General features: G+C 37.5%; 1 protein-coding gene across 1 annotated transcript in view; it reads right to left on the bottom strand.

Moving 5' to 3' along the window:
• Nucleotides 1-9,255: 9,255 nt before the first annotated feature.
• Nucleotides 9,256-17,556, bottom strand: part of Vkor (Vitamin-K epoxide reductase) — an 82,587-nt gene continuing 74,286 nt past the window's right edge. Inside the window, exon 3 of the mRNA XM_081771546.1 lies at nt 9,256-9,380. Coding sequence (XP_081627672.1) covers nt 9,271-9,380 — 110 coding nt within the window. The 3' untranslated portion in view covers nt 9,256-9,270. The remainder of the gene's footprint in view (nt 9,381-17,556) is intronic.

Below are 17,556 nucleotides of genomic sequence, written 5' to 3'. Positions count from 1 at the left end.
CGTTCAAGAGATTCTGTATCCAACACCAAGCAATCATGTGTCCACTAACTGCTGTCTCCGAACCCGCAAGCGAAACATACATATATCATCTGGTCTCCAGTATACTATACAGTCTTTTATATAATCCAATAATGTTCGTTCCACAGTACACTCACATGGTAAATTCAAAAATTCTTCCAACTTCCAATTCTCTATCGGGAAATTACTCACTGTTGGTGACGGTGTAGGGGGATATTCTTCTATTTCGTGATCAACATCAAGTGACGGGAAACTTGTTTCCAGTGGCAGAGGTTGCGGGCTCACCACCGGTTGGAATGTCCCGATAAAGACGTCAATACATCCAAGTTGCCCGGGGTAACTTCTGTTTCCAGTGGCGGAGGTTGCGGGCTCACCACCGGTTGGGATGAAAACTCTGTTCCCGGTAAAAATGTTAATACATTCAATTTAGACGGAGTAACTTCTGTTTCCAATAGCAGAAAATGCGGGGTCACTTCCGGCAATGTTGAAAACTCTGTCCCCGGCAAAGATAACGATTCTGTAAAATCACTTTCACCTCTTGTACTAAGATTCAAAGGTTTCGATAAATCCATGTTTAAAAACCAATCTATAACTCCTTTTCACTTTTTTTAAAAAAAAAAAAAACATTGGGTATTTAATATGCTTCGTCCATCATGTGATATCCCATTTCAACGACCAAAATTCCAGAATATTCTCCAACGCCCAACATCCGCTGCCGTGTTACATGTCATGCATATAAATGAAACAAACAATATATTACCTTCTGATATGTGTATGATCTGCATATTTCAATTCTAAAGGTCTTGTCAATCCTGCTTGTCAAATTAACATTTCTTCAAGCGGAAAACATTTATTATACGTGACATGCTCTTCCCATATACAACATCCGTACGCAGCTGCATATATTATCGTATTTCTTCTGTGTCATTTACAAGATCATTAATATGTGGCAAAAAGGTGTATCAATTATTCAAACTGAAAACCACCCATGAATATAATTACAACATATCATTAAGAACACTTACAATATCAAAAATATTGAGACTTATGAATATTTATGTGTCGAAAAGATGCCCAGCCACTACTAAGGTTAACGCTAAATGAAATACGGACATGCGTATTGCCGACGCAGTAAACTATCATATACAGTAAAAGCTCTTTATTCGTGGGGTATATGTTCCATAAATATGCCGCGAATACAGAAACCGTGAATACGGAATGATAATTTATATGGGATTATAGGAGATAGCCCTACGTTCCTAGGTGACAAAATAAAAAAAACAAATAGATATATATAAAAAAATCAATTTACTGTAATTGAAGTTTTTGACCATATTGATTAATTATTATCTTCAGGCTTAGGCAATGGTTTGAAGAATTTTGTAATTTTTTCTTGCTTGGCAGTTTTTAATAGCTCCTTCAATTCAGACTGATATTCAGCAGTGACATTAGCAATTTGCCTCTTAAAAGTAAGACTTCGTCCCATAGACGGATCAATTTTCATAAACAAATCACAAAGCTCATTTGCCATTCTTAAACCTTCACTAAGATTTTTCAAATTAAATGTCACGTTTCCAGTGCTTGTTGAAGCCTCTTCTTCAATGGGCTGTGAATTTAACATTTCCTCCAAGTCGGTTTCAGTCAAATCATCTTGCGATTCAAACAATTCCTGAATGTCACTTGATTCTATCTGTTCGAACCCATCTCGTCCTATTCCATTCGCAATTTCGGCTATGTTTGCAGTCAAAGTTTGAATTTGCACACATTCTTCGTCATTTTCTGCAGTCAGAGCAAGCCACAGTTTTTACCAGCATGACTTCAATGTGTGTGGCTTCAGTTCTTCCAATAATTCTTTTATGTTTACGATGCATTTTGCTATGTCAAATTTCTTCCAGCATTCCACAACATTCATATCAGGATTACATTCCATATTATCCAATACGATTTCGAAGGTTCGTCTAATGTAACAGAGCTTAAAGGCCTGGATTATTCCTTGGTCCATAGGTTGAAGCAAAGCCGTCGTGTTGGGAGGTAAAAATGTCACTTTTATATTTGGATGCATAGTTTCAAGTTCGCGAGGATGACCTGGTGCACTACCCAAAACTAGAACTGCTTTAAAGTCTAAATTATTATTATTATTTTTTTTTTAATAAGTTTCAACTTCAGAAACAAAACAATTCCGGAACCAGTCACAAAAAATAGCACTTGTAACCCACGCTTTCTTATTACCACACCAAAACACTGGCAGGTCGTCCTTGTTTTGATTTTTTAAAGCCCGAGGATTTAACGATCTGTAAAGCATCAGTGGTTTAATGACAGAATCTCCAGAACATAGCAGCAGTGTAACTCTATCCTTTGCTGCCTTAAATTCAGGAGCAAACTTTTCGCTTTTAGAAATGAATGTTTTGTTTGGCATTCTCTTCCAAAACAGTGCAGTTTCGTCTGCATTAAATACTTGCTCAGGTTTGTATCCTCCATCAGCTACTAAGTATGCAAATTCTTCTGAATATCGTTCTGCTGCAGCAGTGTCTGCAGATGCAGCTTCTCCAACGATTTTAATGTTATGCAATGATTGTCTCACCTTAAATTTATTGAACCAACCTTCCGATGCTTGAAATCATCCATCTGTACATTCACCACTACAACTACCATCAGGTTCTTTAAAATGAGCGTAAAGACGCTTTGCCTTCTCACGGACCATTGGACCACTCATGGGCACTTAACTTTGACGGAAATTCTTGTACGTGATACCTTTAAAATTTTGTCGGCCTTTACAATGACTGCTTTCCATACCTCTACAACAAAGCCCCCGCGGGTAATTAGAACTGATGTTAACTGATAATATTATAGCCAAAATACAGTTAGTGGCAGTTGAAACTTCACCTTTACAGTTAATTGTTTTACCGACAGAGGACTGTGAAACTTAATATTTTGTGCAAAGTAACCTCTGGCGTGTAAAGTACAGTATCGGAAAGCTTTCGAATAATGCCTACCGCACACTGGCGACAAAACAATTGCGCAACTATCTTGTCGCTGTCGCCTACAGCCAGCAGCTTTACGGCGTAAAAACATTTTTGTTACCACACACTCGCTCACTGGCGACGGCAACAGAAAAGTTGTCGGGCATTTGATATCACAATTTAGTGGGTTGGGCAGATTACGATGGACTTCGAAGAATGGGCTATTGTTTGTGCGCTAATGCTGAATTTAAGAAGGATGAAAAGAAGAAAAAAGAAATACATTCTATATACAGTGAGAGATTGTTCAAGAGAGGATTTTACACGCTATATAGTGATTTACGCAATTATTCCTCGAAGTTTTTTTTTTTTTTTTTTTTTTTTTTTGCTACTGTAGAATGAATGTGATTACCTTTGATGAATTTTTGTCTCTAGTAACACCAGCAATAACAAAGATAAACACGAACTTCAGACTAGTTGTACCATCTGAAGAAAGGCTAATAGTGACATTAAGGTAAGCATGTACTATGTGTGTTAGATTGATTTAAATGTAAAATAATTGTTAATAATAACATAGGACCATTAATAATAATAACAAAGACCGCCTGACGACATAGGACTATTTTGTTGTACCGTGATGTCGGATTTAAAATCTAATAAGGTTCGGTGGTAAAGCGTTCACCTCTGGTGCACAGGGTCGCTGGTTCGATCGCAGCTCGCGCCAAGTGGAGTTTGTGGTGGACAAACATCGTGTGCATAGGTTTTCCCTTTCATACTTGTGTTATTTTTTTCTTGGCTGGAAAGCTCATTGCAGTTTCTTAAAATAGCGAAACACTCTTCCTCCCACAATTTCTTCTTTAAATTTATATTTGAATATTCTTGCAAACTTTATATATATATATAACGCTGGGTGTTTCTCTATTTACTCAATTTTTCATTGTGTTTATCACTAATTAAAGACATACCCGTATTAGCTTTCATTGCGAACACTTCCTTTCGTACACTACACGCGGAAAGAACTGTTATGTGAAAAAAAAAGCTTGTAGAAAACATTTATTTTTTATATCTCTACTTGGAAGTACCTCGGCAACTTTTCTGTCGCCGTCGCCGCAGTGAGCCGACTCCCATAGGACTCAATGCATTTTTAGATGTTGCCCAACTGTACTGTCGCTGAGCTGTTGCCCTGCTGTCACCCTGCTTGGCGACACCTCGGCAAATTTTGTCGCCGTCGTCTCAGAGAGCGGACTCCCACAATACTCAATGTATTTAGCCAGAGCAACAAGATAGTTGCACAACAAAATATTACCAGAGAGCAGTAGGCCTAAAACTCAAAGTCAAAAACAACTCGGAAACATCAATAGAAAAACAATTTTTAGCCTAAAATTGACAATTTTTGACCAGAAACTTAAGTAAACAGATGGGAAACTACCCTGAGGCATGGATTTAATATGCTTGTTATAAACAAAACAATAAACAACCACAAGACGGAAAAAATACATAAAAGCCGAATAATGATTTTTGTGAAATTGTTGTGCGTGGTTGCACACACAAATCATTACCAAAATTTCAAGGGCGATGCGCGTCATCTAAACGACTTCCAAAAAATCTTTTAAAAAATCAGGCATCTTTTTGGTCATAAATGGTCACTTTTCCGCACTACCCACCTTAACATTTCGAAAAAAGTTTTTTCGATACACTCTAATACACTCATATTACATAAAGTTGTCAGTGGTGGATTTTGACGAAAATCGCATCGATAAGAGTATACATTTTGTCGATAGAGGCTAAGGAAAGAGAGTTTACGTAAGGTGTACTAATTCTTGACTATTTCTAATTGTTCTTTCTGAATATGTATGAAACTTTCATCTCTTGGGTTGTGGCGATTAACTGATTGACTTTTCTCAAGACCTTCCACTGAAAGTTGTTTATTACAGCACATTCTACAATTGTAGACATTGGATTTTAAAATAGATAAGTCGTCGTATTTTTTACTTACAAGTTAGTAATTTGAATTTCATGTTGTTGTTGTTGTTTTTTATTTTTTTCACTTCATGTTCGTAAATTCCGAAATGCATTATTTGTCAAACGGTTTGTCGTGCAAAAGCAGCGCAGGCAGACACCCACGTCATTCAAGTGTAAATAATATAATATTAAGAGCATTAATATCAGCAGGGGTTCCAGCAGTGAGGGAACCGATTGGATGCAGCCGATCTGACGGAAAAAGACCCGATGGTATGACATTATAGCACGGCCAACAAGAGATGGTCTCTGACGTTTGTTATCACATGCGGTGGGACACTGCAGCCCCTACTTTGATACCAGTGTTACCAACCACGATCACTCTGTCTTATACCATTAATTAAATTGCCACTACAGTTGCACCGAAAAAAAATTGACACGCGAGTAGTGGCAATGTCACTGCGAGCTGTCAGAGACGTTCTCTTACTGGACGCACTATAGTACCTTGGAAGAAAGGAAAGGCATTGATTTGGGACTTCACATGTTCAGACACCTATGCCCCCTCCAACCTACAATATGCCTCAGTACAAGCTGGACTCGTAGCTGCTCGAAGAGCGAAAGAAAAAAGGAATAAATATACCAATCTACTCGATAACTATTGCTTTGTCGCAATAGCAATTGAGTCTAACGGTTCTTGGGAAGAAGGAGGCCTCAAATTTATAAAAGAAATCGGCCACCGTCTATCGATTAAATCAGGAGATAACCGAGCAAAAAGTTTCCTGATTCAACGCATAAACATAGCCATTCAACGTGGGAACGTGTCAGCTATAATGGGAACGTTACTCACTAGTAAAGAGCTAGAAGAAGTCTTTCTTCTGTAATTGCGAAAAAGGGAGGTTAGGAGTAAAAACAGACATCATTGGTGCATGCATTTATGTAGCAACCGAGCAAGGAGTATGGAGAGACAGCTCACAGTCCATAAGTTTATATGAAAAATTACGGCATGAATGCTGTACCGTACGTCAAGGCAGTGACATAACATGACAGGTTGGAGCCTTTGAAACCAGAAGATTTAGTACTACCTGCCGAACATTATGGGAACAAAGTACCGAAGAATAGATATTTGCCAAATTGCATATTAACAAATTATGCAATAAAATAATATTAGGATACATTCTATTAATTGTCATGACAAATAGGCTACTATTGTGTTTTTCGCTTTCCTTAGTAGTTAGCATTCACATTAAGAAATTTACGATTCATCATATTATAACTGACAACTACTTGAAGGGCTTCTTTATCGTGATCCACGCCTTAGCACGTGTAATGGAGTTATAACCACTCATGGAGTTATTGAGTACAAGTTAGTATACCCAGGAAATACAACAGAATGCTCTTTAATTATAGACACAGAAACAGGTTACAATGTTCGTTGTCTACATTGTGAACAGGCACGTTCCAGTTTATTAAAAAGACAAATTGATATTATTTGAATAGTTACCTCTTATGTAACACGTCAATAATTTCAACACAACAAGAACAAATCGGTTTCCAAGTATTCACAATAAATGATCATTACGTTTGAACAAATAGCGCATTTCAAGTCAGGACGGTAGCCAACCCAAAAATTTAGGGGGGGGGGCGGTAGAAGTTAGGGGGGCCCAACCCAATTATATTATACTTCATCACCATATTATAGTTCATTTGCAAGCCTACCGTGAAACTTCTAGGGGGACCAGCCAAAGTTTAGGGGAGCCCGGCCCCCCTAGCCCCCCGTGGATACGGGCCTGCTTCGAGTACTATAAAATAGGTGAAGCTTCTGCTATAAATTGCATGATTCTTCAACCACCTAGTTTTCAAATTCGAAGAGCGTTTTTCAAGTCGTAGAGTAACGTTTTATTAATTAGTGTTAAAGTAATGTGCATCTAGCAGCATTGAGCATAACCCTTGGAAACCTCTATTTCTTAACGTGGAATAATACATTTATTCCAGCATCGGTCGTATTTTCTTACATTACCCACAAGTGGTTGTAGCTATTTAATAAGAACCACCGGTCTACTTCTGTAGTAGCATGAATTTCTCTCTTTAGCAGCAGTTTGTCCTATCCCACTGCCATTAATGCCGGTCTTGCTAACGCTGGTTACGACACGACTTTCAGATCTGCAGCCCCAAATCGTATTTATTGTTGACAAGCGCGTGGCATCACTTTAGACGGGAGGTAGCAGCTAATCTCAGTTACACAACGGTTTGAAAATCATTCAACGTCCTCTATTCCCAACTGATGGAGCTCAAAAGGGAAGACTTACTCCAAGGCTTTACAAATGTTGGAATTTAACAGTTCCTCTCGTACTTGTTCTCTGGTTTATTAATTTTGATTGTAAGTAATTACTTTGTTTATTAATTGCGTTTCGTGTAAGTGACAGCAGAATTTATGCTATATAGAGTACTCTCTAGATTGGGTTTCAATTCGTTAAGAGAACGCTGTATCTAATTGCATATCCATCTACAGTTAGGAAGTAAGTACAATTTGAAATAAATGAAATCGACATATTTCATTAGAGTGTTCACGAGAAAAACATTTTCAGTTAGTTTATTCCTATATAAATGAAGTTAGCATCACACATTTTTTTTCTGTTTGATTGATTTGTAAGATTTTCAATTAAGACCAGCTTCTGACAAAGGATCAGAAGAACGGAGCAGTTGTAGACATATTGCAAAGGAGTACAACATATAACACTTAAACTTTGTAACATGCAGTATCGCAAAGCACGATTGCGTGCGTAATCGACAATTTAGTGAAACTGGCACTATAGGAGATAGGGCACTTAGTGGGCGATCAAAGACTGCCACCAATGAGGAGACGGCAACGACGGTTCAATCATCCTTTGCCAAGAGTCCCAGAAACAGTAATCGTTGGGTATTACTTAAAAGTGGTACAGCTATTTCCCTAATGTTTGGATATTGTACACCAATCTTTAATATCCTTACAAGCTGTAGACTATATGAGATAGAAATTAAATGAAGATGGCCCAGATCGAGTGATAGAATTCCTTACTTGAACTACGGACCAACACGAACTGGATCACTCGTTTACACCGTGACATACTGTTCAATGACGAGGGTTTTCTCGGTTTGAATTGGGAGATCAATCGATATAATTGCCGTTAACAGTGTGATACTAGCCCAAACTGTAGATCCGAGTGAGGAACATACGAGGGTTGACAATAAAGTAATTAGAATTGTTGGAGAAAACAACTGTACTTACATTTTTAACCAACCACAATGTGATCACCTTCAAAATATTTCGCTTGTGCCTGCACACACTTACTCCATCGGAGTTTCCATTGTTGGTAGCATCTCTGGAAGTCATCTTTTGGGATGCCTGCCAAAGCCCGTGTTACAGCTGTTTGACTGTCTGTGCTTCAAAATGGTGTCCTTTAAGAATTGCTTTCACCTTTGGGGACAGAAAAAAAAATCACACGGGGCGATGTCCGAGATTGGTAGCACTGTAAGAAGGATGTGGTAGCACTGTAATGGATTTTGATGTCAAATACTGCCGAACAGACAATGCAGTATGGGCTGGTGCATTACCGTGATGGAGGATCCAGGTGTCAGCAATCTCTGGACGAACACGACGGACGAGTTTTCGAAGTCTTTCGACAATTTCTATGTAGAAATGTTGATTTACTGTCTGTCCTGGAGGTACGCACTCTTTATGGACAATTCCCCTGGAGTCAAAAAAAGCGCACAAGCACGCATTTCATCTTGGATTTCAACATGCGAGCTTTCTTTGGTCGTGGCGAATCTTTCGAACACCATTGCGCACTTTGATATTTTGTTGCGGAGTCATATTGAAAACACTAACTTTCTCACCAGTGATAATTCTGTTCAGTAAATCCGGGTTAGATTCCACTTGGTCCAACAAATCAGCCGTCATAGTCCTCCGGTCATCTTTCTGTTGCTTTGTGAGATTTTTCGGAACCAGTTTGGAACACACGTTTCGCGTTCCCAAATTTTCAGTTAATATCAGACACACTGTTTTTCGATTCATGTACAGTTCATTCGCAATCATTTTCACGGTGAATTTTCTATCCGTTCGCACAAGTTCCCTCACCCTGTCTGTATTTTCTTCCGTTCGTGTTGTTGTGGGTCGCTCAATGCGGTGTTCATCTTCGATTTTTCTTCTGATTACACTTCATTTCCAAATGCCTGCTGAAGCTTCCGGTACGTTACTGCGGCAGTCTCACCAAGTTTCACACAGAAGGAGATTGCGTAGTGCTGCTCAATATTACGTGTTTCCATTGTTGTGACGGGAGTCCAACACGCGACTCACTCTTCAACCTCTAACTCCACAATGAATAATGAGTACCACGTGCTGTGCTAGTGGAGCAGGCCGAAGGTCACACGCTGGCGGTGGTTTTGAGTTTGCAATGTTGAAAGCATCAGCTGAAAAAAAATACATTCTCATTACTTTATTGTCGGACCTCTCGTAGACTGGCAAAGGTAATGGCATGGTTTGGTATATAAGACACCCACACCATCTGTCCATTTTTCATTGGCAATACTTTAAAAGCGTAACAGTACCTGGCGCTCCCGCAGGCACATGCGTTTCCTTCTCTTCTGCAACAAGACGGCAACTTTCCATCTTATGTTCAACACCATGTAGTCCCATGCCACTATGATGTTGGTGTGTGTGGATGATTCGATTCATTACTCCGGGAGAAGTGGGTTTGTTGCCAAGAATTCGTGGAATGGCCACTTACATTACTGACCTCATACAATTTGCTTTCTATCTTTGGGGCCATCTCAAGTAGATGGAGTATACTGAGGAACCCTTGCAAGCGGGGACAAGTGGAGGGACACACCTTTTGGGGGGTAGCTATGTTTTGTGTACTAGAATTATAATTCTATATTACTTGTCTTACATTAAAACTCATTATTCTTGGGGCAGGGTTATCTTTCGGGGGGCGCCCATCCCTCTTCCTGTCACTGTAGAGAAACAGTACTTCCTTTATTAAAACATTCATCTTAGGTATCCTATTAAAGACACACAACTTTTACGCATTTTTTCCTATAGAGACTCAGTGCATAGAAGTTTCTACATTCAATCGTACGCAGCGGACTGGGTGTTTCGATTTTGTCATTTTGTGAGTATTGGTCTCTAAATTTAATAAAATCCAAGAAAAAATACTCTTAACAACTCTTGAGCCTCAAGAGGATATTTTCTATCATTTCGATTTACATCACGTTCCAACTTAGAATTTGGAAAACAAAAGACTGAACCTTAAAATTCTCTCTTCCATACGACTCTCCTCAACCTTTAGTAATTTTGTATTGAACAATATACATATTTTAATAGTCTGACAATGTAACAGAGTTCAAGTATATTATGTTTTAAGTAAATAAACCTCTGAGTAAATAACATGTTGTGTGTGGTTAATTTAGCATTAAATTATAAAACTTAATCAAAGAGAAAAGACTACGACGAGAGTGATGTTAATTGACTGGAGCTAGTAAATACACATGAAAACAATTTTATAATTGGAAAATGGGAATTCATAAATACTATTAAAGTTTCTATATATTAAAAATAGATGATACAGTAATTAACTAAATGTAGAAAAAAATTGATATACGCTACGGTATAAATATTAAAATGAATTCCTAGCCGTTGTGCTCATCGTATAATCATTTTTTTTTTTTCAACTGCTTGATTCCCTACTAGTTGGCGGCAAACTTCTGGAGGAAAAGGACAGCATTGGGCGAGAAAGACTCTTCAGATACGGAACTTATTTTCGTTTCTTTGCCATTGATGCATGTAATCAGATTTAGCAAGTGGAAAGATGAATTTTCTGATTATTGGAAGAAGGCTCTTTTACTCCCACACATACATAACCGACATATGGGTTGGTGGTCTATTCGACCATCACGCCCAATTAAGACTTTATAGGATACAGGAACTATCTTAGTTCGTCATTTGCTCTTTAAATACCAGTATGAGTTTTTTTCAATTATTTATTTTTTTAAAATTACACAGTGACCTACAGTCCTCAAAAGCCTTCGCATAATTTACCGAAAGCAACGCAACACAAAACATGTTAAAAAAAATACGGAATGAAACTAAAGGTGACACCGAGACCGAAATTCGTCCTGAAATTTCGAGACGATGCTGGGATCGAGACTAACGTTTATAAATCGAAACGATAACGAGACTCGACTTACCGAGATTTAGGGTGTCATTCCGTATCAGTCTTTGCAAAATTCTGCGTACAGCAATGCACCGTAAACAACGCAAAATAACTACTATGCAGACTATCGAATACTAACTAGAAAATTGGCGTTGCGCTGATGCAATCCGTTACGTAATGTGCATGTAGTTAGAGATAAGAGCGAGTAGACACACAATTCTATACCGAGACGAGACTAAACTGTCTCGTTTCGAATACTTGCGAAAACTCATATTCAAAATTCTCGAATCTTTAAGTTACGTGTACGATAGTGGAACAATTGCCCTTGGATGGCTACAATTAATCCAGTACTGGAGTTGGTTTACTAGAGTTTAATTGTATAGCCTGTACTAAGGCTATGTGAGATAGGATCTATTGCTCAAAGTATGATCTGAAGCACTATTCAAGTTTCAGTCGAGGCTTGATACATGCACACAATATTGAACCCGCAAACACACGCATAGAAACAACGGGTGTTAATCACTTAGCTCTGAATCTTGATAGTAATTCTCCAGTCAATTATGAAATGAGGTGAAATGTCTTCAAGCTGCGATGTTATGATACTTACACTTTTTTTTTTAAGTTTACACAATTTATTTCGAGATTACCAAGACGATACAAAGACTTGGTTCTCGAGATTGAGACAAGCACCTGTATGACGAGACGAGACAAAGACCGAGACGGCGATTTTCAATTCGAGAGGAGACCACTATTTGTCACACGAGACAAGACCGAGACTTCATGAAATCTCGTTTCGATACCATCCCTAAATAAGACCCAGTGTCTCACACAGAACTACAAGTGCATCATAGGAAATTTGAAACATTTACGTGCATCAAATGGCGCGTTAATATGTATAAATTTCGTTTTTGTCACTGATGCGCAGCATTTTCAACCCTAGAGAACGATTGAAAATAAAAAATGGGTCATTTGAGACATATAAATGCATTGTGGTTTAAGATTACTCAATTGATGCAGATCTTTGCATCGGTACTGATGCATTTCTTCTTGATGTGAGCGTCACCTGTCGTGTTTTGTTTGAAGCTAGTCTCCAGCACTTACTGCGCATGCTCGACTGGTTTTCGTGTTGTTGTGGAGCGAATTCTGACATGTTATTGTGTGTGTTCTTTTGTCTAGTGCTGGAGTCTGCTTAGAAAAACGGAGGTAAGTGTATATTAAAATACGATATTATTGTGTTAGGTAGTGCAAGTATGTAGTTATTAAGAAAAGTACCGTTAGCAAAACAAAAATAGCAACAAGAATAGAGACAAAGCCATAAGGGATTCTCAGAAGGAACTCGTTTCCTATAAAAATCCACAAAGGAGTGAAGAAATATTTAGGTTAACTACAGTACATACTGTATGTTGAAGGGACTCATGCTAGTGGCTGCTTGATTCTCATTAAATATATCCGACGCATGCGTGAACTCCGAACCGCTGTTATTATTATTATTATTATTATTATTATTAATAATAATAATAATAATAATAATAATAATACTTAATATTCTTATTAGGTGAAGGTTGATTATTTAGAAAAATTTTATTTAACTCGCATAAGTTGTTACTCCTGCACCAAGGGCGCCGATCCTGGGGGGGTTTAGTGGTCTGGGACCCCCAAAGTTGAAATGGTCCTCTAACGAGGGGGGCCAAATTGCTAAGTTGAAGTAGGTTCTCCTATTTCTACAGTACATGGTCGTTCATTTTTCCTTTCTACTAATGCATATCTTTCATAGGGCCCTCCAAAGTTACACAGAAAACGGCGCCCTTGTCCTGCACATACCAGTAGTTGAGTATGTACTAAAAGTCACACATGGTCACGTAATTGTGATGTTTTGGTTAGAGTATCGGGCCAAAAGCCCCGATTTCGTGATATTGAAGTAAATATTGACAAAACACGGGTATGCCTACTATTGAGCAGGAAATAAATTGAAGGTTAAAAACTGTAGCAAGGCATTAACCCTTACATATATCGTATATGTTTATACGTTAGGGTTGTATTTTCATTATTCGATTTAAAAAGTACTAATAAAGCTTTTTTTCTAGAGTGGAAGCGTTCTAGAACACGTTGCGTATGGTTTTACGCCTTTCTGGGTCGAAACATAGGGTGTGATACGTCATAACTTAAAACTAAAGAATTTTTTGTTAGGCCTATTTTTACTATTTTTTGAGTTACTTACTTTTGCACCTATAACAAAAATTCCCTTTTTCTCGATTTTCCCGCTCAGATACTCGACGGAGACATGCGAATGGAAAACGTTTCAAAGGCTGTTCTATTCTGAAGAGAATGAGGTACGAACCATAATGCTAATGTAAATAAGGATGTCTCAGGAAATTTTTACCTGAGATCTTGTTTTCAACGGGAATTTATGGTACTATGGGCATATTATTTTTTGGCGGGCTTACTTTTGCACCTAGAAGATCGATATTTTGCACATACATTCAGTGTACTCCTTAGTATTCTACAGATATATTTCAGATCTCTGCGGTGCCCCAAGTTGTGTTCAAACGGGTAAAAAGGTTTTAAAAAGGGATATTTTAATAAATCTCTTTATCGAGATTTTCCCGCCTCAGATACATGATGAAGACATGTGATTGGTAACGTTAGAAAGTACTTTCCATTCTGAAGAAAATGAGGTACGAACCATGATCCTAGGGTAAATAGGGATGTCTTAGAAAATTTCCCGTTTTTGCGGGATTTTGGGGTATTGTGGGGATATTCTTAGCACATGTGTTAATATTTATATATTTACCTTACTGTTCTAAATAGAAGCTTGAAATTTTGTAGACATATTCACTATGCCCTTAACATTTTTCAGTTGATTTTGAGATCTGTGTGTTAACACAGGGGGGAGGGGTCCAAAAGTGCTAAAAAAGGGATATTTTAACAAAAATCCCATTTTTTGCAATTTTTCCCGCCTCAAATACATGACGGAAATATATGAATGGTACCGTTTGAAAGACTGTTCTATTCTGATGAGAATGAAGTGTAAAACATGACCCTAGGATGTCTCAGAAAATTTTTATATTACATCCGAATCTTTTTGAGTCATCTGGGCCACTGGGGATGTTCTTAGCTGATTGGTAATTTGTTTCTCCCATCCTTACTATTCAAGATAGAAGCTTGAAATTTTGTACACACGTTTCGTACACCATTTAGTATTTTTCAGTTTATTTTGAGATCTGTGTGTTAACACAGGGTGTTCCGGAGGGACCCAAAATAGAAAAAAGGGATTTTTTCTACCAAAAGCCTTATTTTCCCCCTCAAACTTTCCGTTTCAGGGACATGATAGGGAAATGTGAATGGTGCCGTTTTAACACAGCGTATAATAAGGAAAGGAAATTTCAAATGTAATTTCTGGTATCATTATCAGGTTAACTTTTCAGATGTTAACAGGATTTTCCACTAGTGTTATGTTCTTCCAATGAATTCAATTTGATTATGAGATTTAAACTGACTGTTACTTCATTTTTAATTAAAATTCGTATTTTCATGAATGGGAAATGAAAGAAACATAACTCAGCATGTCAGAAGTCTACTGATGATGTGTCAGTAGAGACAAGAGACACACGTACTAGAAAACATGCTACAGGCTAAACCAGTAACGTCTTAGTTACTGTTCCATTTTCAGTTTTTTTTTTTTTTTTTTTTTTTTTTATTTTTTTTAGAACATGCTTTGTGTACTTACGTAACATCCTATATTACTGAGAAAGTAAACCTGATAGCGAAATTCTGATTTCAGATTTGAATTTAACATGGTAAATTACTATAGACCTACAGACTTTTATCCCAGAAATATAACTTTTTTAGAATATTGTAATTATACATCACAAGAACAGTTTTCATATTTTTGTACCTAATTCGAAACGTCCACGTATTTGTCCGTTTGCAAAATATATCTTTAATAATTAAAAACAGGGAAATGTAAGTGAACAATTCTTTGAGATGATTTTAAAATGAAACTTTGGATGTCTTCCCGTTTGGCCTTTTCCCGTTTCGCCTTGTGTCTGTTTTCATTACTTCAGGCTATGATGCTAAGATAGTATATGCTAATTTGATTGTAAGGCGAAACAGGAATTACCCTTTGCCCTTTCCATTTTGCCTTACACCAGCGAAGGGGATTTTCAAGTTATGATAGGGAAATTTAGTGTCATTTTGGAAAACATTTGTAATGCTAGTAGTATTTACGTTTGAACGAACAGAATAGCGTATAATCAAAGCAAGTATTCAGAATTTTGTGTTATCTGCGTCACTGTTTAAAAAATTGCTCATGTAGCCTTGTATTTGTACCTCACATATGAAGAAGAGAGCGGCGGAAGAACGAACATCAACAATTACTAAGACATATAGGTAAGTATATATAATAGTTGTAATAAGGTATAAGTAATTTTGACACTGAAGCATCTCTGCATGTTTCTAATATTTACTCGTGCAACTTTTTCAAAAGTTATTTTAGAACTTTAGATGTGGAACTTTTTTTAAATGGCATCCTAGCTAGCACACAAATACATAGTCCATTTTTTTTATTATTTATAGTGTAACACAATTAACCGGTCGTAGTTAAGCAATATTCCGTCTGTCTTTACTTTCTAGAGGGAAAGTACGACTTTTTTTTTTTTTTTTTTTTTTTTGCTGTTGATGTTTAAAATGAATTTATTTTCTTCTCCCCAGGAAGAAGATTGCTAAGGGAAATTACTGTGGTGAAGCTGCATCTGTTGTCCCTATTTTTGGTGCCGTTAAACACTCTCTATATAACGTACGAGCATGAACCGGGCACCACTATTGCAAACGCAGGACGGCAAAAACTTTTATTGGGGGATGAAGGCGATGACACCAGTAGAATTCTTGTAAGTTATATTTTAGTAATCAAGAAAATAGTTTATCATTTCTTACGTTCTTCTTGTTTTTTTGAAATCGTGAAAATCTGTTATGATAATAGTAATAGGAGTAAGAATATTAATATTAAAGCATTTTCTTTAGAATGTCTGTGTTGTTTATTCTAGTCTTTCTATCTTCAACAGGTTTTCGGCACTATTGGAACTTTGAAAATTATGTGTCAGTGCGACAGGATTGTAATGGAGGGACACTTAAGACTGTACCTCTCCTTTTCTCCCAAATGTACATCCTGCACGGAAAATATTTCGGCCAGGTATTTGTTCTCCTCTTCTGCATATTGCCCAGTAAAAAGCAAGAGACACATGTAAGATTACTGGAGATAATCATGGAAAAAGCTGAGAAATTTGGACTGCGTTTCAAATTGAAAGAAGTTTCTATTGATCTTAAGAAAGTAGCAATTAATGCTATAAATAAAGTATTTCCTGGTTAAAATCACAGGATGTTCCTTCCACTTCTCTCAGTCTGTTTGGAGGAAGGTTCAGCAGTTAGAACTTTCTCAATTGTACAAAGAGAACACTGAAGTAAAAAGATGGATTCGACATGCAGCAGCACAGCCTCTGGTACCAACTTCCCATTTAGATGTAGTGTTTGTACGTTTGCAAGAAGATGCGCCTGACGTTCTATGAAGGAGGAGTTCCATGATTATCTTATAGACACTTGGCTGGATGATGGTGACACGTTATTTTCTCTGTAAGTATGTTTTCTTTCCTACATAAATAGATGGCGTTTAGTGCAAAAAATTAATGATTGTTTTTTATTATTAAATCATTAATTAAGCTATCCCGAGCACTCTACAGTACAGCATTTTTTCCATTAACACCTAATGTAAAGTGTAATATAGATTTTCTTGCGACGTGCATGTATTGAAGATTCTACATTCACTGATTTGTAAATTATCAAAAGAACACATTCTTTTGCTTTGCAAAAGAAATAAATTAGGTTCACCCAAAATTTTGCCATCGACTTTCCAACGTAGATTCTCCTGCAATCCTTTGAATTTTTAATGTGCTAATGATGTATTTTTACCTATTTGCAATGACTTGTGGAATCACTTTGAAAACGATCAAGAACAAATGACTAACAATGCAAGACAGTGGCACGTCAAATTACGAAGAAAGGCATCAAGGGATCACTTAGACATACATTCTTTCATTGAATTAATGAAAGACAGGCAACGTGAAAATGAAAGATTGTGAGTACTTCAAGTGGTTATCAGAAAACACACTTAGAAAGTTAAGGTAGAGGCGGTTTGACGACAGGATTCACCGCCTAAAAGATAGACTTAAGAACAGTGAAATTGATGTAATTTCATATACTGATGCTGTTTCATATGGATAGGTGCTGACTGCCACGGGTGCTGACTGCCACAGCCAATTATCGGTGCTGACTGCCACGACTGTGGCTGATTGCAAATATGAAGGTGCTGACTGCCACGACGGCGTGCTGACTGCCACGAGCCTGGGAGAAACTGTATTTGGAAAGAGAGGAATTAATCCCTC

Source organism: Thermobia domestica, chromosome 9, assembly GCF_964235325.1.
Source record: "Thermobia domestica chromosome 9, izTheDome1.hap1.1, whole genome shotgun sequence".
In the NCBI taxonomy this organism is placed as follows: domain Eukaryota; kingdom Metazoa; phylum Arthropoda; class Insecta; order Zygentoma; family Lepismatidae; genus Thermobia; species Thermobia domestica.
Note: the sequence above shows the minus strand (reverse complement) of the source record. Positions and strands in the feature narration are given on the sequence as shown.